Source organism: Podarcis tiliguerta, assembly GCF_965153285.1.
Source record: "Podarcis tiliguerta genome assembly, chromosome: 6".
Taxonomy (NCBI): domain Eukaryota; kingdom Metazoa; phylum Chordata; class Lepidosauria; order Squamata; family Lacertidae; genus Podarcis; species Podarcis tiliguerta.
Window position 1 is genome coordinate 16,546,771 of NC_139539.1, and position 22,364 is coordinate 16,569,134.

The following is a 22,364-nucleotide window of genomic DNA, read 5'->3' on the forward strand; positions in this document are numbered from 1 at the left end:
TGACTGGTGCTGATGGGAGTTGTGGTCCTAGGCATCTGGAGGGCACTGCATTGGCTACTCTTGTGATAGGAGATGAAGGATGTAAATCAAATTAGTCAGTGGATAGCTGCAAACCCACATATATAGGTGGGAGGGCCTGGGAAAAACAGCTGTTTATGATGAGGTCCACCTCCAGTCAGTAGAGTGTGAAACTCATAATCTCATGGTCTTGGTTTAGAATCCCATGCTGGGCAAAAGATTTCTGCATTGCAAGGGTTGGAGTAGATGGTTCTCATTGACCCTTCCAACTCTACAATTCTATGATTCAGTTCAACACCACCTAGAATAGAATCATAGAATCATAGAGTTGGAAGAGACCACAAGGGCCATCGAGTCCAACCCCCTGCCAAGCAGGAAACACCATCAGAGCACTCCTGACATATGGTTGTCAAGCCTCTGCTTAAAGACCTCCAAAGAAGGAGACTCCACCACACTCCTTGGCAGCAAATTCCACTGTCGAACAGCTCTTACTGTCAGGAAGTTCTTCCTAATGTTTAGGTGGAATCTTCTTTCTTGTAGTTTGGATCCATTGCTCCGTGTCTGCTTCTCTGGAGCAGCAGAAAACAACCTTTCTCCCTCCTCTGCCTGACTTTGGTACACTGTGATATGTTTCTGGTCACCAAATACATTTGGGCTCAGTATGAATTTCCCTCTCAAATGAGCATATTGGTTTAGGGAAGGGATGGGAGAACTGCAGCCCTCCAGATACTGTTGGGCTCCAACTCCCATCAGTCCCAATAAGCATGACCAATGGTCCGGGATGATGCATGCTGTGGTCTCACAACATCTAGAAGGCCACAGGTTCCCCATCTCTGGTCAAGGGCCTGAAAGGATGCAGGGGAGTCTTTAGCATATGCGCTGCCGGGGTGCAAAGATCCACCCAGCGCCCCCAAGTCTGACAAGCGCCATCACTGGTGTGGCACGTCTTTGGTAAATGAGCACACAAAGTCGAAAGTCCTTTAGTGAAACTGTAGGTATACAACTCATTGATACCTGTGTATATATGTATTTTGTTTTTCCAGCTTGATCAAAATTATTTATTATTTCATAACAGGTAGATAGTTAAGAGCGCAGGCGGCAGGTGGCAGGCGCCCCCCAGAATTCAGCGCCCGGGTGCCCCGCACCCCTTGCACCCCTGGGTAAAGATGGCCCTGAAAGGGTGTTTGGTTTGGTTTTGCCTACACCACATTGTTCAGGATAAGTTATTAGGTTTGGCAGGATACTTGAGTATAAGCAGAGGCCATGTGAGTTAAAGAGGAAAAGTGGAAGACAAACAAAGGGAGGCACCTTTGGAGAAGAAGTTGAGTACCCTCACATCTACTCATTGGCTTAGAAAAAGAGTTCCACTCAAGGCCTGTCTGGCTCATCATCAACATGAGGGGGATTTTGCAGGGGGAATTCCCCCAGGAAGCACTGGCTTGATGGGGAACAACTATTCCAGGGTAATGACGGGGGCAGCCTCTTTTTTTGGAAATAAAATGGCCCTTTGTGCATAGAATTACACAGGAATTGATGTGCACCATTTTTTAAAGCATTTTGAACCTGTGCTGTGGAGGTGCCATGCTTTGAAGCTGCCCTAAGCAGATTTACACTATTAAAGCAAGGGAGGGAGGGAGACAGAACAGCTCTCCATACACCTTGTAAGTGCTTCTCAGTGGTGTGTGGGGTTGCCCCCAGAACTATCTTTTTAAAAATCCACAAAGAAGAAGGACAGGGTATACTTTAAGATGTCCACATGTGGAAACAGTACAGAAGAGACTGGGACAGATTTATCTGCCCATAGCCTAGACATGTACCATCACCAGTTTTGCATCTGAAGGCTGATCTTTCTTCTATTGAATGTAGGTCTTGGTGCTTAGCTTTCTGATTTTGCTTAAGCAAGCACATCAATAGGTTATGTGTACGTTCCTTAGCAGGATATTTATGTGAGCTCGTGGTCCAATGCCTTTAACTATACATAACAACTATTAGGTCTTCCTGTAAAGTTTCTTCAAGGAAACTTACACTATGAGTTTCTCAAGGCCAGGTGAAGACCTCTCTCTTCTCCCAGGCTTTTTAAAATGCCACAGTTGCTGGTTTGTAAGTACTGCATGCTTACTGACTTTAAGCTGTTCTATGCTTTTATGCTGATTTATATAAATTTTGTGCTGGTGTTGCTTTTCTACGATGCGTGATTTTAGCACTGTTGGTTGTGTTAGCAGTCTATTGATTTTAAATTTTTGAACTTCCCAGAGGACACAGTTGACTGGGTGGCATAGAAATGCCTAACTAAATATGTAAGAACCCCACAAAATATCTTGTATCTTCATTACTGGGGTCTGGGTGCAATCTTGTCTAGGGTTCACCTTGCGGGTCAAGCTTTCTCCCAGACCTGTGAACTGTGACCTTCTATAGATGTAGATGCCACAATTGTAGCAGTCATTGGAGCAGGGCAGCAGCACTTACTTGACCTTCCACAGAATCATAAAATCATAGAGTTGAAAGAGACCCTGAGGGTCATCTCGTCCAACCCTCTGCAATGCAGGAATCTCAGCTAAAGCATCTATGACAGATGGCCATCCAACCTCTGCTTAAAAGCCTCCAAGGAAGGAGAGTCCACAACCTCCTGAGTTGAGTTCTACTCTCCAGAGCAGGAGAAAACAAGCTTGCTCCCTCTTCCATGTGACAGACCTTAAGATATTTGAAGATGCCTATCATGTCTCTTCCCAGTCTTCTCTTTTCCAGGTTAAACATACCCAGCTCCTTCAAGCGTTCCTTGTAAGGCTTGGTTTCCAAACCCTTGACCATCATTGGGGTGGACAAGGTGATGGCTAGGTCAGTGCGGTGCAAACACACTGATGGGAGTGCTGGATTGAACCTGCTGGTGTGTTTGCACCATGTTTACCTCACCCCTTTCCCTGCTGGTAAGCCGCAGTGATGCTTTTACCTGGGGTACAATTGCCTTACCCATTGTAACTGTGCCGTAGATGCACAGGAAACCTTTTGCATGGAAAGCATGTTGTCAGCTACTATGTTATGGCATCTATTAGCTCTGAGCTGATCCCAAGCCCTGACAACATCCACTGCCTGCTGTCATGAATCTTTCCAGATGAGAAAGTCTAAACTCAACCGTTGTTACACTTTTGCACTGCACTGCAGGGGACTTCAAGACCCACACAGTAACCTTTCCTTAATGCAGAGCTGGGCTTCTGTCTAGGACACAAATGCCAATGATCACACCACAATAATGAATGTCAGAATTGCCTGGGTATCTGGTGTCAGCCCAGAAGCATGAATAACAATTTGCATTCTTTTGACTCATAAATGTGTTTTGGTGCAGCTGAGCTGTCAGGGTTAATTTATGTGTTTTCCCCCTGACAAGTTCTCATTTGCAGACTAGTTTACAGTGGTTCTGCTTAAGGAGGAAGCAGGATGATCACCATTTATTTTCTGAGCATGCGGCTGAAAAATTGCCAGGATATAGGGAGACTTCTTCTCTGTCACAAGAAATTAAGCTGCTTTAAGGCTTCCAATTTTGTTGGTCATCTGAGCTTAGTTTTAATTGAAGCTTACATACACACCGTTGGAGAATTTGAGACCCGTTCTCAGAGAATATTTGGCAAAATGTCTCCGCCCTCAACTTCTGCAAATGGTGTGGAGAATTTTGAGCACAACCATGGATACAACCCAGAATGCAAAATAATATTTGAAAAGGAAGCAATATTTTGGAGGAAAAGCTCAGTCCTCCTCTTTTCACCCACTGATTCCTGCATACACCATTAGGAATGAAAGGTTGTATTCATCGCTGCCATGCCACTCACACATCCAGTGTCTGCTTGCAGAAAGGAAAAACTCCGTCCTCTCCTTTGCAACCCTCTCTCTCCCCATAAGATTGGCTCTAGGGGTTGGGGACTACCCTGAGCAGACTTGGAGTGGGGGAACACGCTTGGAGAGGAGGGGAAGGGAAAGTCCCTTTGTGTTAGCAAAATGCCTCTTGCACAGCAATGCGTACAACACTATCAATATTCTGAGCCAAAATTTATCAGAAGAGGATGTTCTGAGCCATTTCAGTTTTTGTCCCCCCAAAATGGCTGGAGAATTCTGCCTCCCTAGAGGATGTTTGGCAAAATGTTCCCCTCCAATTTAACCTGCAAATGTGGAGAGTTTGGAGGAAGTCCATTTTCACTCGTCCCTGTAATGAAAACCTGAAATTCTGATGAGGTTTTCCTGCAGGTTTCCTATGAACACGCTGCTTGTTACCATTAATTTCCAAACGGAACAGTGTCTGGCCCCAAAGCCCTTGAACGTATTTCCCTGTAACTTGGCAGGCTTCATCCACCCTGGACATTTGTGTAAGAGCTGAATCCGAGCCAAACTGACAACTCCCCCCTTGCTTCAAAGAAGTTGGATGCCAAACTGCTTTGCACATTCTGAACCATCACACTAGGTCTCTCAGTGTAACCGATGCACAATAGAGATGAGTCTTTTCAAATTTATCTATAGCCCTTGCAAGTTTCTGTAGATTATAAGCATGTGGGAGGCACATGTCTCGTCCTCTCTTGACCAGCATCTCAAGGTCTTCAGGGGACCTGTGAGCAGGTAGCAGCTAGTTCAGCAGCACAGGTAGGCCTGTGTTGCTGACCTGGCTTCCTCATGCCATGTACCACTGCTAGCTACTGAGAGGTCCAAGGCAGCAGGGAGCTTGGGATGGTGCAGGCACAGCAAAAACTGTCACTACTTCATGTAAGGATGTTTGTCTGATGATGCTTACAAACCTTCTCAGAGTCAGGACCTCACTGGGCCACTGGCTTCAAGAAGACTTGTATCCACAGTGAGACAAACATACTGGTACTTGCAAGTCCTTGTTGCTGAATGTAGCAAGGCCAATGGCTGGAAAGACCTTGAACCTCCTACTCCTTTTCGAAAAGTGGATCTTATAATGAAAGACGGAGATGCAAAGGGCATCTTGTGCTCAGCATGGCATTGTGTATGCAAAATCTGCACAGAGAAGGCTGGAAACAAAATGACTGCATGGCAGACACAGAAGGAACCACTATTATGCACTGCGCAACATGGAACGAGATAGGCTTTCAGACATCCACACAATTAAAGTAAACAAGACTAAAAATAACCCCAGAGAGGGAAACAAATCGAGCAGAGAATATGATTATATCTAATTTCCATGGACTTCATGTCATCTTGCACTCTCAGTGTTGCTGCCGTTTCAGCGGAATAATAACTATGTTGTTCCTGTCTAATCATTTGTTTCTCCTGTCCCAAGGAACAAATTGAAGCAGGAATAAAATGGGGCTGGGAATGGAAATGATTCGAGTCTTCTCGCCAAATCGACTGTCCAGGTCAGACTGAGGATGTGGGCTACTGTGACCAAATCTAGGCATGTTCTGTAGCCCAGAGATGCTTAATACCGTGGGATGGTGCAGAGAAAGTAGATAGAGACGTGTTTTTCTCCCTCTCGGAAATGAAGCCAAGTGTCAGGAGATTCAGGGCAGATGAAAGGAAGCAATTTTCCATGTGGCATATAGTGACGCCATCAAATTAAATTGCTTTGAGTGGGAACTAAGCATAAGAACATGAGTCAAGGCCAGTGGTCCATTCATTCCAGCATCCTGTTCTTACAGTGGCCAACCAGATGCCTGCAGAAAACACACAAGAACATCCTGAACGCCACAACACTCTCCCCTCCTGAGATTTTCAGAAGCATTACTACCTCTGACTATGGAGAATAAAGGTATCAATGGCTACTAGTCATATTACCTCCGCGAATCACTCAATGAGGAACCAAGTGAGAGAAGACTATTACTATTCCTTACAAATCCCAGAGTTCCCTGTGAAGAGGAATTGGTTGTTAAACCACCCAGGGAATTGTAACTCCAGGAGGTGGAGCATAGGGGCCTCCTGGCAACTTTCAGCACCCTTAACAAACTACAGCTCCCAGAATTCTTTGGGGAAAGCAGGGCCGTCTTACCCATAGGTGCTAGGGGTGTGGGGCACCCGGGTGCCGGGCTCTCAGGGGTGCCAGGCCAAGAGTCCGGGGCCTGAGATTTGAGTCCAGGGAAGAGCCCGCCCATTGGTCTTCTGCTACAGGCGGCTCTGCACTGCAAGTTTGGGGGCGACCGAGCCAGCAAAACGCAGAGGCAGCCAGCCGCTTCCACCCTCCTGCGCACCTGGGACTGGGCAGCCGGGGGGCGCCGGGCAAATCTTCACACCCTGGCACCGAATATGCGTAAGACAGCCCTGGGGGAAAGCTATGGCTGTAAAAAACAATCTGATAAAAGCACAATAAAATTATGTTTATGGAAGTTCTGCCTTACAGAGTCCTCTGTGTTTCGTGGTCTCTGGTGGTATGCTTGTCCTATAAGCATTCATTGAATGAGTGAAGTGCATCTCTGGCTTCTGCAAATTTGAGAGAGCAGGGAGCAGGGAGGAGAGTGGGCAGCACAGCAAAGTTGGGCTCAAGCTGGTGAGGAGCCCTTCTGAGTACCTTGCCTTTGGCCAGTTCCTGTGCTGCTCTACTACTGCTAACCAGGTGTGGCTGGAGGTATTTAAGCAGAGGATGAATGGCCATCTGTCAGGGATGCCATAGCTGCATACTACATGAAGCCAGTCTCTCAGCTGGATGACCTCCAGGTTTCCTTAGAGGTTAAAAAAAAACAACCCCTATTCATAGCTCCATAGATGAGTGGCATTTTGAGAATTCCCCCCCCCCTCCCCCAATAGTCTACAGATTTAGTTATTTCCTAAAAGGGAAAGCGGAGAGCCTTGAAAGCAAGCATTGCTGATGACCAACACAAATTGAATTTCAGATGAGAAATCATGAACATTCGCTCCCGGACTTTACTCTATGAGGGACGCTCCCCTAATCAGGGGGGGAACTGATCGAAAGCATCCGAAGCAGTGTGCCATGTAGCATCTAAACACAACCTAAATATTGGATATTTGCAAGGAGAATCAGACAGGAAGGAACAAGGGGGCAATTTAGCCACTCATCCTGAATAATTAACCCACCGGAGAAAAATCACGCTTGTTTTCTCACAGCCAAATTGTGACTCCAAATGTACCCGGTAAACTGTGCCCCATGAATTATTTATCGAGTTCTGATAGAAGGCTTTAAGCAAGGAAGCTCTCCTTCGTCTGTGTCCGTCGGATCGAGATGCGCTAATGAAACGGCTTGTCGTTTTGCAAAGCCGGTCCCCTGAAGGTAGGAATAACCTTTAGTGGCCCCCGTCGAGTGCCGAACAAAGCATGCCTCCTCCATCCCTTTTGTTTCGCTAGAGTTGGAGATGCTTCATTTTGCCTTGGATCTGGGCCAGGTTCTGGGGAAGAGCTGTTATGGGGTTGCCACTCAACATAGCAGCCCTGCAGGATGAATTCTTTCTCTCGCCACTCGAATGTGTACTGCAGCTTACCTCATTTCTGCCGAGACAATATAACACCGGTCCCGAAAGATCTTCATTGGCTGCCAGTACGTTTCCAAGCACAATTCAAAGTTTTGGTGCTGACCTTTAAAGCCCTAAATGGCCTTGGCCCAGTATACCTGAAGAAGCGTCTCCACCCCCATCATTCAGCCCAGACACTGAGGTCCGGTGCCAAGGGGCTTCTGGCGGTTCTCGCACTGCGAGAAGTGAGGTTACAGGGAACCAGGCAGAGGGCCTTCTCGGTAGTGGTGCCCGCCCTGTGGAATGCCCTCCCATCAGATGTCAAGAAAATAAACAACTACCTGATTTTAGAAAACACCTGAAGGCAGTCATGTTTAGGGAAGCTTTTAATGTTTGATGTTTTATCATGTTTTTAATATTCTGTTGGGAGCCACCCAGAGTGGCTGGGGAGGCCAGCCAGATGGGCAGGGTATAGGTAATCAATTGTTGTTGTTGTTGTTGTTATCTCCTTATGCTGTGCGCTCCTGTGGTACATAACTGACTGCCATGCCAGGGCAGGGACACACACAGTGAAATGGTGTCAGAACACTGGGCAGCTTCAGAACTAAGGGTGGGGGAGAAATTGGATTTGGTGCGCATCTGAAGAAGAATCTACCCAAGTCACACTTTCCAGAATAATATGCAAACCGAAACACAGCCAGGCATCCAAATTCACACTCCTCCAAGATTTGCAGTGCAGCTCTCCAACCAAATAGAGTGTACAAAAATGCACGTGTGTACAAAAATGCATACATTAAGGAAAATGGCAAACATGCATTATACTCGGGGAATCAGCTTGCAAAAATGGGTATACTTTGTCCAAACTGCACCTAAAAAATGTGTTAGGAGAAATTTGCACTAAAATGCTGGAGAACTTTCATGAGGATTAAAAAAACCAACCAACAGCAATAGTGCAAATTGCTGCAGAAACATGAAAATCTGGAATATAAGGCTGGGGAAAGGAGAAAACTGAAACCGAGAGATTTATCCATCCCTATTCTTCACTGTTGGAATGTTGCATGTGAGAGTCAACTGCATACCAGCAAATTCAGGTCATGCAATTGCAGTGGATTTGGTGTTTTTACTCAACAAAACCATTTCCTAATTATTTTTACTCAGTGGCAAAGCAAAACAAAAACAAAAACCCCACACACTTCACCAAGGGTAAATGTGCCACAAGCCACACGCAAGCCTTTTCCAAACACAGGGAGAGGGAGAGAGAGAGAGAGAGAGAGAGAGAGAGAGAGAGAGAGAGAGAGAGAGAGTCTGCGCTTCCAACTGCAAAAATTGAATGACAATATATTCCAGGCTTCTGATTCCAAATGCTTGATGGCACAGCTAGTTACTATGAGATTTTCCATATTTCAGTGAAATGGGGTGGTCCCGGGGACCAATGAAACAGCTTTATTTTTCATTTTATTTCTTTGCTGTGTTCTTCCAAATGTGCCAAATTAAAGATCCGGAATCCACAGACTGATAAATATATGATGTTGCTGCTTGTTAGCACAACTCTCTCTTAATTTATTATTACGTTGAGATCAAGCAGCTGTTAGCAGTGCTTAGCACCAATTTTGCACGCATTGGAAGGAGATGTCCATCATCCAGTGGCAGTTTGCATCTACTTGGCGCGCTATTTTAAGACTTGCATGGTCCCCTTTTTCAGGCGGTATGCCAAGCCATTGCATGTAGTTAAAAGAGAGAGAGAGAGAGAACACCCCACAACTGCTCACAGCCACCTTAAATTCATCATTTTTATTTTTTAAAAAAGGTAAAGGACCCCTGACAGTTAAGTCCAGTCGCGAACAACTCTGGGGTTACAGTGCTCATCTCGCTTTACTGGCTGAGGGAGCTGACATTTGTCCACAGACAGTTTTTCCGGGTCATGTGGCCAGCGTGACTAAGCCACTTCTGGAGAAACCAGAGCCGCGCATGGAAACGCCGTTTACCTTCCTGCTGGAGTGGTACCTATTTATCTACTTGCACTTGACGTGCTTTCGGACTGCTAGGTTGGCAGGAGCAGGGACCGAGCAATGGGAGCTCACCCCGTCGCGGGGATTCGAACCGCCAACCTTCCGATTGGCTCAGTGGTTTAGACCACAGCGCCACCCACGTCCCTAATAAATTCATCATTGCCACTGGCTAAAAGCTTCCTTGCTGCCTAATTTTCCAAGCATTCTGTCTGAAGTGACAAACATCTAATCAACATGCACAAATTGGATGTCCCTTTATGTCAAGAGCATAAATTTAGCTTCAGTCGCTAGTGTTGGACACCGGATGACATCAGGACACCTATTTACATCTGTTTGATGATTTTGCACACTTAGCTCTCCTACTTAAAAAAGAGAGCCATGCCGGGCATTGGAGCCACACCCTCCTGCAAGAGCTGAAATGGTGAGGAGGGCTATAAGAAGGTAACAGCCCCTGCTGAATTAGACCAAAGCCTTATCTAGACCACCTTTCGGTTTCCCAGAGTGGCCAACTAGATTATGATGACGATGACGATCAGTTGGATTTCTTACCTGCCCTTCACCATAAGGTCCCAGGGCAGATTAACAATATAAACATACAATATTAAAATCAATTAAATCCGAAGGACAACTGAAATAGATCCTACAAGCCTTTGCAAAGAAACTTATACCTCAAGGTTGGAAAGATAAATACCCACCTTTGCTCCTCAGTGCTCTGAAGATCTTGCTTCTTTCTATGTTCAGATGTGTATCTTATGAGTGTCCATCTCATATCAATATCTGTTTGGACCTATGGAGTGCTTATATTAATTTATACCCTTAGGTCAGGGTTGATGGGTTAGCTTTATTGTTAATGTAAGCTGACACTGTTTCTTTTGGTTACATTTGCTTTTTTTTAAATGAAAATCAGTTAAAACAACTTACAATTTGAATGGGGTAGATACCAAGATGATAGATAGACAGACAGATTAGACAGCTATGTCTTGGGCGTCAAAGGCCAGGATAAAGAAATGCATGTTCAGCATATACCTATGGGAATCTCACAGGTAAGGCATGAGTGAAACAGCCTTCTCCAGTCCCAATGACTGGTGTGCTGGAGGTCCCACCTATCTATCATGACTAGTTGCCATTGAGACCATTATCTTCCATGTATTTGTCTAATCCCATGTTAAAGCCATATCAATTGGTGACCATCACCACCACTTAGGGTAGCAAATCCCATTGTTTTTAATCATGCACTGTGTAAAGCAGCGCTTTCTCTTGGCTGGTTCAAAAATCGCTCCGGAGGATAGCTCAGGATAGAATTGCTAGCTATGCAGTTAAAGACTGTGTTCGGCTCTGCGTTCACACATTCATCTGGGGCCGGTAATCTAGTGTCTTGTGTACCCAAGAGATTCTGAAGCATGTGTGAAGCAGGCCTTTGTACCCACTGAATGTTTCTGCCTTTTGAAAACATACGTCCAAAGTTTCTCCCTTCCGTACAAAACTTTTAATTGTGTTATTGGGCAGCAGAGATTGAAGCAACACAACCCAGAATCAAAGTGCACATCTTATTAGTTTACCCCCGAGTGCTAATTTTAAAACAGGCCAATATTGAGCCTGCTGTCTTTGTCCACCACTTTTCAAGCATTGCCTTTGCATGTGGCGCTTAATAAGCCTTCTTGGGCACCAGCTTATTGCCCTGGTGTTTCCAAAGACAATTATGTTGTGTTGTTCAATGATTAAAGAAAAGGTCTCTGCTGGTTACTGACTTCTTGCTTCTGCAAGTGGGTGAACTACAAGCGCGCGCGCACACGCAGATGAGGAGAACAATAAGTTACCTGAACTATTTCGAGATATGAACTCATATACACATAATGAAGTCCAAACTACATGTGGCATGAGGCCCCCATGATAAGATCTCTCAACAAATTTCTTTGGTTAAAAATAGCCACAGGAGGAGGGGGCGAATTTGATCAGAGCACAAAGTGGTGTTTCATTTTTATTTTTCTCAAAGGAGAAAAGGGTGACAAACACTTACCGTATTTTTCGCTCCATAAGACACACTTTTTCCCTCCTAAAAAGTAAGAGGAAATGTGTGTGTGTCTTATGGAGCGAACGCAGGGGGGAGGCAGGCAGGAAAAGCCCCCAAGAGCTGCACACAAGCTCCGTGCGGCTCTTGCGGGCTTTTCCCCAGGAGTGAGAAGGGACTGACGCGGCCAGTCAGTCCCTTCTCCCTCCTCGTAGAAAAGTCTGCAGGAGCCATGCGCTCCTTAAAGGGTGCGCGGCTCCTGTGGGCTTTTGCAGGAGGTGGGGGAATTGCCATAGTTGTGCGCAGCCTCTCCCAGCCGGAGAGGTTGCGCGGCTAAAGAGGAAGTCAGGACAGCCAGCGGGATCCATCCCGCTGGCTGTCTTGGATTGTGCCATAGCCGCGAGCAGCCGCTCCCCGCCTATCCGCTGCTCTTTGGGGCTGGGGGGGGGGTAATAATATTTTTTTTCTTGATTTCCCCCTCTAAAAACTAGGTGCGCCTTATGGTCCAGTGAGCCTTATGGAGCGAAAAATACGGTACATGATACAAAGTACAATTACAAACAAACCATATTCAAAACATTTAAAATCTGTTGGCGGTGAAACAAACCTTAGCTACAGCTCATGAGATAAACCATGAGCAAAGGATCGGATGTATCACTAAGCCGAACCATGACTTAGCTCACAGCAGCATGGCAGCAGCAAGATTGGAAGAGGAGCAAAACAGCCACAATCTTCTCTCCAGCAAGCCATAATACATTTGCTCATTCGTGCTGAACCATAGTTTGGCATAGGGTTACGTGCACAAACTGGGTCACTGTCAGAGCGGCCAAAGCTGCTTCTTCCATCCTGAAAGATCAGCCCTTCCTTGTCTTGCCGAGACGGTAAAGACCAGGTCAAAAACATGCAAGGAGGCATCTAGAAGATGTCTGTAAGCAAATTTTCTGCACTTTCCTAGTGGCCCAAAGGACTAATATGAGCCAGCCACAACAGCGAATAGTTTGCTGAACCTCAACTGGGGAGACTGGAGTTCCAAGTCTCAACCTAGTGGTGCAGGGCCCCACTCAGCAGAATAAGCAGAAGGGCCCCCAAGCACGAGCTGGCTTACCTTCTGAAGATCAAGCCTAGGATCTAAAATTACCTATCTGCACCACCAGCTCAGCCAAGAAAGTGGCCTTGGGTCAGACACTACCTCTCAGCCAAACCTACTCATCACCATGTTGTTGGGAGGCAAGAGTGGGTGGAATGAGAGCTCCCTGGAGAAAGGACAGCCTACTACATGAGTCTCTCATTTCCTGTCTGATAGCTCAGTCAGTAGAGCATGAGACCTTTAATCTCAGGGAAGTGGGTTTGAGCCCAAAGGGCAAAAAGGTACTTGCATTGCAGGGGATTGGACTAGATAGTCCTAGGGCTCCCTTCCAACTCTACAATCCTGATTCAGCTGGCAGAATGGTTTGAAGGCACACGACGCAGCTCAGGGCCTGCCAGGATGTTTGCTATTGAAGAACGCTAACGAAGTAAATGGCACTCTGTTCTCTTCTTCCGTTTGCTTCTTGGCTTTTGAAAAAGATGAATTTTAACAGGGAGAAATGTAAAGTATTGCACTTGGGCAAAAAAAATGAGAGGCACAAATACAAGATGGGTGACACCTGGCTTGAGAGCAGTACATGTGAAAAGGATCTAGGAGTCTTGGTTGACCACAAACTTGACATGAGCCAACAGTGTGATGCGGCAGCTAAAAAAGCCAATGCAATTCTGGGCTGCATCAATAGGAGTATAGCATCTAGATCAAGGGAGTACTGTGTCCAGTTCTGGGCACCACAGTTCAAGAAGGACGCTGACAAACTGGAACGTGTCCAGAGGAGGGCAACCAAAATGGTCAAAGGCCTGGAAACGATGCCTTATGAGGAACGGCTAAGGGAGCTGGGCATGTTTAGCCTGGAGAAGAGGAGGTTAAGGGGTGATATGATAGCCATGTTCAAATATATAAAAGGATGTCACATAGAGGAGGGAGAAAGGTTGTTTTCTGCTGCTCCAGAGAAGCGGACACGGAGCAATGGATTCAAACTACAAGAAAGAAGATTCCACCTAAACATTAGGAAGAACTTCCTGACAGTAAGAGCTGTTCGACAGTGGAATTTGCTGCCAAGGAGTGTGGTGGAGTCTCCTTCTTTGGAGGTCTTTAAGCAGAGGCTTGACAACCATATGTCAGGAGTACTCTGATGGTGTTTCCTGCTTGGCAGGGGGTTGGACTCGATGGCCCTTGTGGTCTCTTCCAACTCTATGATTCTATGATTCTAAATCAGGTTTGGAGCTGACTGAAATAATCTGAACCACTTTCTGTTGCAGGGACAAGATAAGTATGTGATGCTCTGCTGCAGAGGTGAGCTAGAATCCAAGAGATATGGAAAGCCCTGCTGGTGGCACCGAAGTCAAGCATTCTGCTTCCCATAGTGACCAACTGGTTAACTCCAGGAAATCCACAAAGAAGACATGAGGGAAATTACGCTCTCCTGCTATCACTCCCTAGAAGCAGGTAGTCAGTGGCTTCCTGAACATGAAGGTTCCATATCACCCTCTTGAGTAACAGCCATTGACAGACCACCTCTCCATTAATTTATCTAGCCCAAGCCCCTCTTCCTGCTGAAATGAATTTGTGGTTCTTTGGCAAATACGACAATTTATTCTGGGGAAATCTCTTTGCCCTGTTCTCTGCCTAGAGATAGCTGGCATTCTAGTGCCATCTTCTGGACAGTCAATAATAGCAGTTTGCTTCATTAGCCACAAAGGCACAGAAGACAAGATTCTCAGTGGTATGTTTTTCTCGTATACAAATGTTCTGGGATTTTCTACGCTTATGCTAGGCACCTTACATGTGGTTTTGAACATCATGAAAAAAGACTGCTCCGTCCCCCGTTCCCCCCCCCCCCCCCGTGCTTTACTTAAAGACTGTAGAGGCCTTGCTTTTCCATTTTTAAATGGCACCTGGTAAATCAATAGCCATGGTGTAAAAGTAAGTGATAGGGAAGAACTATTTGATCCTACATTTTTATAACACCAATGCTGGATGTTGCAATGCAATTAGCACATTGAATACAGGAGATTCAGCGCAATTATTAATGGAAAAAATTACACTTAGGGGTGTTTATTCTAAGTGCTAAGATATTCCCTGGTGGCAACCAGGTGTCCATAGGACTTCATTGTCTCAGTCTTCACAACCAGCGTAGTACGTCAGTGTTATGAGCCCCATATTGTAAACGAAACCCTAAGATCAGTTTATCCTAAGCTCACAGGCAAGATGACATTTGAGCTGCCTTCCTCCTGGGTCACAGCTCGGTCCCTCTGCCTCTATATTCCCATTACCATTAAATTGAAGGTGTTCAAAAATAATGATTGCCAGAAAGAAGACTGATCATTGAGTCTACAGAGCGATTTCACACCATCCCCTTGTTATACTACATTATTTTTGGAAGGACATTTTAAGCACAAGACGCAATAAGTTTGTTTGACTTTTATTATCATTTCAATAAGCCTTTAAGCACCCAACCTTGATAATGCACCTGCGGAATTTGGATTTATTCACTTAACATATATAAATAATGATACATTTGCAAAACAAGAATGCTGTCTTTAAATACATGAAACAGACAAGTGAATGCATTTTTCCTGAAAACGAACAAATATGTGGGGCTTCTCAAAACATTATTGCAAGAGCAAAATAATTAGTACAAAAACAAAATACTATTTCTACAATATTTAATTATCATCTGCCTCAAGATTTATATTGTTGCCGAACTTTGCATAAAGCTGGACTTTGAGGTCTGATAATACTCTCTGGATGGATTCTACTCGTGACTCCAAAGCGCCAATTTCTTCCTGCAGGTTTTTCTGAGAAAAAGAAGAAGAAAAAGTAACAACCCCAAACAAATCATAAAAAACCACAACTGCCTAAAATCCAGTTCTCAGAAGAAACCTATAGATTTTCTACAGGACCAGCTATTATAAATGACAAGACACTGTAAACAAGCTTTTTGGAAACACGTTAATCAGGCTTAGGGGTTTAGAATATTATTATTTTTGTAAAAATCAGAATCAGAAGAAAAGCTTCCTAATCTGTCCGAGCATAGACTCTAGAGCTTTTTAGAATAAAGCAGAAGAAAGATCTGTGCAGCTGCTTGGAAAACAGGCTCAGGTTGGATAGAATGGGAAACTGTGGCTTAACAAACTCCAGGAGTCTGAAATTAAGGCATGAGTCAGGAGGGAGAAGGGAAGAAAGTGGTACGCATTACTGATCTAATAAACAATGGTTTATAAGACCAAGACTGATGCTTTTCAAGTGATCCTAAATGAAATCTGATGAGCTTCATGAAAATCAGTGTCAGCCAGTTTTGACCACTATTCTAATTATAACTTTTTTTCAAGATGGGGAGAACATAGCTGGTTGTATCCAGAGTTAATCAAATTGGGGGCTGCAAAAGCTGCCTTCCCCATCCTCTCCGGCCCATGGCAAACCCCAGCCTCCACAAAATTTGGGGGAATTCACCTTCCTGCACCACAGCCCACCTCCATGAGCAGGTCCCCCAGCCCCAGTGGAGAATTTTCAAAGATAAGGAGGCTCCGGGGGGGGGGGGTGTCAGCTTCCACCAGCATCATTAGGCATGCTTAACTCTGGATACAATCCTGCAAGTTTTATACTTAAAGCAGGAGCATATTTATTAATGGTAAATAAGAAGGCAAATGTATCAATGTCCCACTGAAAGGTATACATACTGAGGTGTTAAGCACTGAAGTTCAGGGCCACTAAGTTTTTCCAAATCCTGCAAACCTAGTTTCCCCTAAGGTGGCAAACCTGTGTATGAACAGTACCACTTTAAACTGCAAATGGGGGCTCCCAATAATGATCTTCCATGTGAAAATATTGCCTCTCCCAGCCTTACCAGGAGATGTCAGGGAACGAACCCGGGACCTTTTGCATGCAAAACAGATGTTCTAATGTGGAGCTATGTCCCTTCCACCTTTGCAGTGGAGTGATACATTCAAGATGCCAGCTTAACACCTCAGTGACGACTAGGCTCACAACCTCTAGTATCAGTACTGGGGGAAATGGCTTACAGGTGCCAGGGAACAGGGCTGGCAACCGGTTGGAGGGGCCCTGCCCCATCCACCTCAGCATCTGCCTGCTGGGCCTTTCAGATAGCCTTACCAAGCAGTGGCATGGGTAGGCATCACTGGAGAAATGAAGATGGCAGGCTGCTGCAGCCTCGCCCCAGCTTGTGGCTTCACTTCACAGCACCAGACTGAGCACTACCAGCCTACTGCCCTAGTGAAAATGGGTAAAGAAAAAAGAAAGAGACACCGGCAACCAGTGTCAGCCCAGAGGGCCCTCCAGAGCACATGAGCCCTGGCATTTCATAGGAAGTTGCCATACACTATGACAGACCATTGACCCATCTACCTTTATGCTGTCAATACTGACTGGTAGCAATTCAGACAGGGCTCTCTCCCAGTCCTACCTGAAGATGCCAGAGACTGAATCTGGGACCTGCATGCAAAACTGATGCTGTGCTACTGAGCTGTATGCATGTCAGCTTCTGACACCAGGCCCAACTTCCTATAAGGCAGCTCCCCATCTTGCTACATTGGTGGGGCAGTATGGGGCCAAACCAGCCTGTTAATATGGATGCTGTGTCTGTCCTATGCAGAAAACCTACACAGCAGAAATGTTTAATACTACGGTATTTAATATTATTTAGTATAGTAACGAACAGAGAGAAGAGAAGAGAGAGGGAAAGAGAGAGAAGACTCTTATCAGGTTTTTATCTGCCAGACTCAATGATGCTTCACACACAAATATTTTTTGCTGTATCACTGAGAGGACCCACAGAAGATCCACAAGGAATAAGCACGAACCTTTGCTTCCTCCAGCATCTCTTCTGTTTCTTCCTGTGGGTGGCTAATGAAGACATCTCCGATTTGATAAGGTATCAGTAGTGAATCGCCGTCAAGCATCATGAGGTCATCACATGCATCTTGCAAGTTCTGAAGCTGTTTCTGTGATCAAGAGACCAGTAACTCTCCCATCCAGTTACTAGTAACATACTAAAAACTGTAACCTACTAATTTTAGCATGCCTGAAGAGTTGTGTACATAAATATATGTGCTTCCTAGTGAACACCAGAAAAACATTAATCACAACTTTGATTTTTTTAAATTTAACTAGTATGATTTTCAGTTACCCAGTTTGACTTGCACTGTGCCCATTCATTCTGCTACAAACGTTATAAAAACAATGCATTTCCAAAGAAGTGTGGAAAAATATAACATTTCCCACCTCATATCACTGGAAGTTCCACTCAGTTAAATGGGACCTTCTACACCGCTGGGCGTGCTTAGGATTTCATACAGTGAACAGATTCCCATCCAGAGGCTTTATAGTAAGGGTACCTTTTTATCCTCTATTTCTTCTTTCAGTTCTGTAATTCTGCTGGTGTTTCTTGCAAACTTGTTAATTTTCTGTTGATCCTCGAAGGTAACATTGACATCTTCTGCTGCCTGGAAAAGACCAGCAGAAACAGGGAGAGCTCAATACACATAACACACAAGACAATCATATGAGTTTTCAATCCAATTATGGAACACAGTGTGCTCACCATTAAAGTTTCTGCTTTAGATTAGCTAGTCAACATATCCACATTTTACCAGCATTATTTTCCAAAGGATTTCAAACCAGCTGGCTACATAAACTCAACAGAAGCAAGACCAGGAAGGAAACAAAAGCACATTAACAAGGAGCATGAGGACATTTGCAGACAAACACCTTGGGACATTAGCATAGACAAAGTGACCATAGGTAACACCTGAGATCACAAAGGAGCCAGTGTAGTATGCTGGCTTGTGTTGTATTAGGTCCTGAGAGACCCGAGTTCAAATCCACACTTGAACGGTGGCCTTGGGTCAATCACTGTCTCTCAACAGTATTGTTGTGGGAGAGAGAACCACATACACTGCCTTGGGCGCCTTGGAGATGAATGTAACGTTGGAACCCGACACAAGTAATAAATGTGAAAAGTTAGTCTTGGCTAAGATAGGGTGCATGGATTTCAAAAGGGACAAAGTTAAACTAACTTTGTCTGGATCCAACCGTAGTAAATAGATAAAATAAACAATGCCCTATAGTTTATAATGGGGGTGTGTGCATTTTTCTCCCTCAGTGCCCTTTGCGTAATTGTACAGTAATCAAGATGTTCAATGCTGTCACATGTGGATTGAATTGACACGACAGATTTCTCTGTATTAACTGCATGTATTAATCGGCTTACCAATGCAAGGATACGTCTTTTCAACTCTTATTTACTGTGAATGGTCACTGCTAACAATATAATTAGAAAGGTCTATACTATTCTCAATTGCATGTCTGTCTGATCACACCAAATCCCAACACACACACAAACACACAAAATGAACCCACAACTCAGGACACTTCATGTATCTGATAAAGTGGACTGTGGCCTGCATGCCATAATAAATGTGTTGAGTCTTTTGTTCTTGCAGCAAGAGACTAACATAGGTGCCCCTCCAGAAAGCCCTTCAAATGTGCAAAACACACACCACCCAACACTCAACAGGTACGTCCAAAAGACCAGATTCTTTGTAGGGTGAGCACCAGCCTGCTTGTACACTCCAACATGAGAGCAATTCCTGTTACATTTATTGAGACTTTCTTCCAAGGAAAAATGCACAGGATGAGGCAGCGAGTCTTACAACGGGATCTGTTTGTATGTACCAAAGAATAGATTTAGCTAAAGCAAGTTCGGCAGCATTTACTATCTGGATAGATGGATAAAGGTAAGGTTCTGTACTAAGGCAGGAAGAACCAGCTCCACAAATATATGATGGGAAACAGCTAGCGTGCTAGCAGTACATGTGAAAAGGACCTAGGGGGCTTTATGGACCACAAGGTTAACATGAGTCAATAGTGTGGTGCAGCAGCAAAAAAAGCTAATGCTATTCTAGGCTGCATTTAAGTATAGCGTCCCGATCAAGGGAAGTAATAGAACCACTCTATTCTGTCTTGGTCAGACCACACTTGGAATACTGTGTCCAATTCTGGGCACCACAATTCAAGATGTTGACAAGCTGGAACGTTTCCAACTAGTGGCTCCTGTCCAGGTCGGTTAACTGCCTTAATTTAAATGTTGTGAGGGTCCTATGCCCTTTTGAAATGCGTTTTTTTGGGGGGAGGGGGTTGTTTCTATTTTGATTGTGTATTTTGTGGTTTTATATTTTGATTTTATTCTGCGAACCGCCCTGAGATCTCTAGGTATAGGGCGGTATATAAATTAAATCAATCAATAATTTAATAATAAATTGCAGAGGAGGGCAAAAAGAGCCTGAAAAACCAAGGGACGGTTGAAGGAGCTGGGCGTGTTTAGCCTGAAAAAGAGGAGACTGAGAGGAAATACCCATCTTCAGGTATCTCAAGGGCTGCCACATGGGAGGTGGGAGCAGGCTTGTTTCCTCCTGCTCCGGAGGGTAGGACTCGAACCCAGGAAAAACTTTCTGGTAGGAAGAGCTGTTCAGCAGTGGAACCGTCTCCTTCAGGAGGTGGCGGACTCTCCTTCCTTGGAGGTTTGTAAGCAGAGGTTGGGTGGCCATGGATGCTTTAGCTGAGATTCCCGCCTCGTAGGGGGTTGGGCTAGATGACCCCCGGGTGTCCCCTCGGACTCTAAGCTTTTATGGTTCTGTTTGGCCTCGGGCCAAAGATCGTTATTGGGGGGGGGGGGAGAGGCTGAGTCCCGAGGCTTCCCGGTCCCGCCGCCTCGCCTGGCCCCCCTCAGCCTCCCTTCACAAGGCAAAGGCCACAACCGGAGGCGCCTCCGTAGCCGCCACAACCTCTCCCTCCCCGGCCTCCCTTCAGCAGCTCACTCACCGCTTTCTTCATGGTGGCCGCCATCTTGGGGACTGAACTACGTCCTCTCCTCTGGAGGGGGAGACGCCTCTCCCACTCGGCTCTCCTCCAGCCCTGTTTTTGTTTTGTTTCTCTCCCCTGAGGAAAAATTAAAACATACCCCGGGGTTATTTTGTTTCCTCGAAGGGAATTTCGCTCCCTCCCCTCAAGCTTATCAGAGGGTACCACCCCCCTCTCCTCGGCAGATGTTGGTATCGCCCGGCTTCAAAGGAGAAGCGGAGGGAGGAGGCGAATGCCGGTTGGGCGGCAAAAATCGAAGAGGGAAAGCGCATGCGCCCAATAGGTCCGGTTGCCGCGCGCGGCGAGAGCCAGCAGGTGGCAGAGCGGACACGGGGAAGGGTTTGGGATTTTGCAGGTTGGCGCGGGAATCTGCCGCGCTCCAGATGTTGCTCCCAGCATCCCTGACCTTGGGCCATCCTGGCAGTGGTTGATGGGACTTGGTGGTCCCGCAGCATCCGCCCCACTTGGGAGAGATCTTTTCTGATTTAAATTAAATTTCTAGATGTGCATATGCTGGAGGAGACTCTCGAGAGTCCCATGGACTGCAAAAGGATCAAATCTATGCATTCTTAAGGAAATCAGCCCTGAGTGCTCACTGGAAGGACAGATCCTGAAGCTGAGGCGCCAATACTTTGGCCACCTCATAAGAAGAGAAGACTCCCTGGAAAAGACCCTGGTGTTGGGAAAGATTTAGAGGGGAAGACAGAGGACAAGATGGTTGGATACTGTTCTCAAAGCTACCAGCATGAGTTTGACCAAACTGCGGGAGGCAGTGGAAGACAGGAGTGCCTGGCGTGCTCTGGTCCATGGGGTCACGAAGAGTCGGACATGACTAAACGACTAAACAACAACAACAAAGATGTGCATCTAAATTAACGTCACCGTGTAGCATGCACAACACTTTTTGTGCAACACTTGTATGTCTTCTCACATCCTCTGTGTTGGTGGCGAAAATCTTTCTTTTTGGGGGTGGCGGTGTGCCACAGACACATTGTTTATTTTATTTATTCACTTTATTCAATTCATAATACATCAGTGGTCTGTGATACCTAGCCGAGATTGAAGGTCATTGAACTCAGCAGGCCTTTAAAAAAACAAACAATCATGCACAAGTTTGAGCTATGAATCAATAAAAAATGCAGAATCAAAATACTAAAACAGGCTACAGAGCAGTGCAATTATAGGCAGAGAAAAGGTTTGTTAAGCACAAGATAAAAACACTACTGTTCCCTATAGGTGAGAATGCAACAAGAGATCTATGTAGCTGGAGTGAAGCCACTTGCTTCAATGGTGGGAACTTCCAGATTTCCTGACTTGCTTATACGTAGAAAAAAATCCCTAGTTGTTTCCTTTTTGCTGTAGAGATCTGCAAGTTGCAACCTGGCCCTCTGTCCCCTCTGAAGATATTACAGTGGTACCTCAGGTTAAGTACTTAATTCGTTCCGGAGGTCCGTACTTAATCTGAAACTGTTCTTAACCTGAAGCACCACTTTAGCTAATGGGGCCTCCTGCTTCTGCCGTGCCGCTGGAGCACGATTTCTGTTCTCATCCTGAAGCAAAGTTCTTAACCTGAAACACTATTTCTGGGTTAGCGGAGTCTGTAACCTGAAGGGTATGTAACCTGAAGCGTATGTAACTTGAGGTACCACTGTAATTAAACATAACAATTGTCTTTATATAATAATGAATGGTGCTCCCTCCACAATTTTGGTGGGGGTAATAACTCTCTAATCCACCTTCGACATTCACTTTGTTTTACCAACTAGTTCTGTATTCTATAATACAAGAAAAAAATCACATCAAGCAATAACATTTCACAAAGGCAGCTGTGAGAGACATGTTGTGCCACCAAACCATGTTTTCCTCTCATATGAGCCTCAAGCTTTAGGGGAGGGGAGACAAGGTGTGGCTCTGGCTGTGCTGGATGAGCTCACAGCCTTGGCACGGACTTTAGAGCAAATTGGGGA

At 45.4% G+C, this 22,364-nt stretch overlaps 1 protein-coding gene and 1 long non-coding RNA gene across 3 annotated transcripts; both read right to left on the minus strand.

The window, feature by feature from the left end:
* Window positions 1-11,371: 11,371 nt before the first annotated feature.
* LOC310679165 lies at window positions 11,372-12,990 on the minus strand. Its single transcript, XR_014512144.1, has 2 exons — window positions 11,966-12,990; window positions 11,372-11,436 (listed from the first exon to the last, which is right to left on the minus strand). It is a non-coding gene; the product is annotated as an uncharacterized lncRNA (long non-coding RNA).
* Window positions 12,991-14,925: 1,935 nt separating this feature from the next.
* PFDN4 (prefoldin subunit 4) lies at window positions 14,926-20,540 on the minus strand. 2 transcript variants are annotated; one of them, XM_083446656.1, is made up of 4 exons: window positions 20,359-20,540; window positions 17,874-17,981; window positions 17,340-17,480; window positions 14,926-15,317 (listed from the first exon to the last, which is right to left on the minus strand). In XM_083446656.1, the coding sequence occupies exons 1-4, from the start codon at window positions 20,380-20,382 to the stop codon at window positions 15,186-15,188; spliced, it is 405 nt and encodes a 134-aa protein (XP_083302782.1). In that variant the 5' UTR covers window positions 20,383-20,540; the 3' UTR covers window positions 14,926-15,185. The 2 variants fall into 2 exon arrangements, with proteins under 2 accessions (XP_083302782.1, XP_083302783.1); XM_083446657.1 differs by lacking the exon at window positions 20,359-20,540 and adding an exon at window positions 18,080-18,236.
* Window positions 20,541-22,364: the final 1,824 nt, after the last annotated feature.

What these genes read in the sequence shown, in the direction of transcription:
- PFDN4 (XM_083446656.1), bottom strand. Translation starts at nt 20,382, where the DNA reads ATGGCGGCCACCATGAAGAAAGCG. An exon ending in CGGCCACCATGAAGAAAGCG is followed by an intron (nt 17,982 to 20,358) that starts GTGAGTGAGCTG and finishes GGTCTTTTCCAG; the next exon opens with GCAGCAGAAGATGTCAATGT. An exon ending in AGATGCTGGAGGAAGCAAAG is followed by an intron (nt 15,318 to 17,339) that starts GTTCGTGCTTAT and finishes TCTTTTTCTCAG; the next exon opens with AAAAACCTGCAGGAAGAAAT.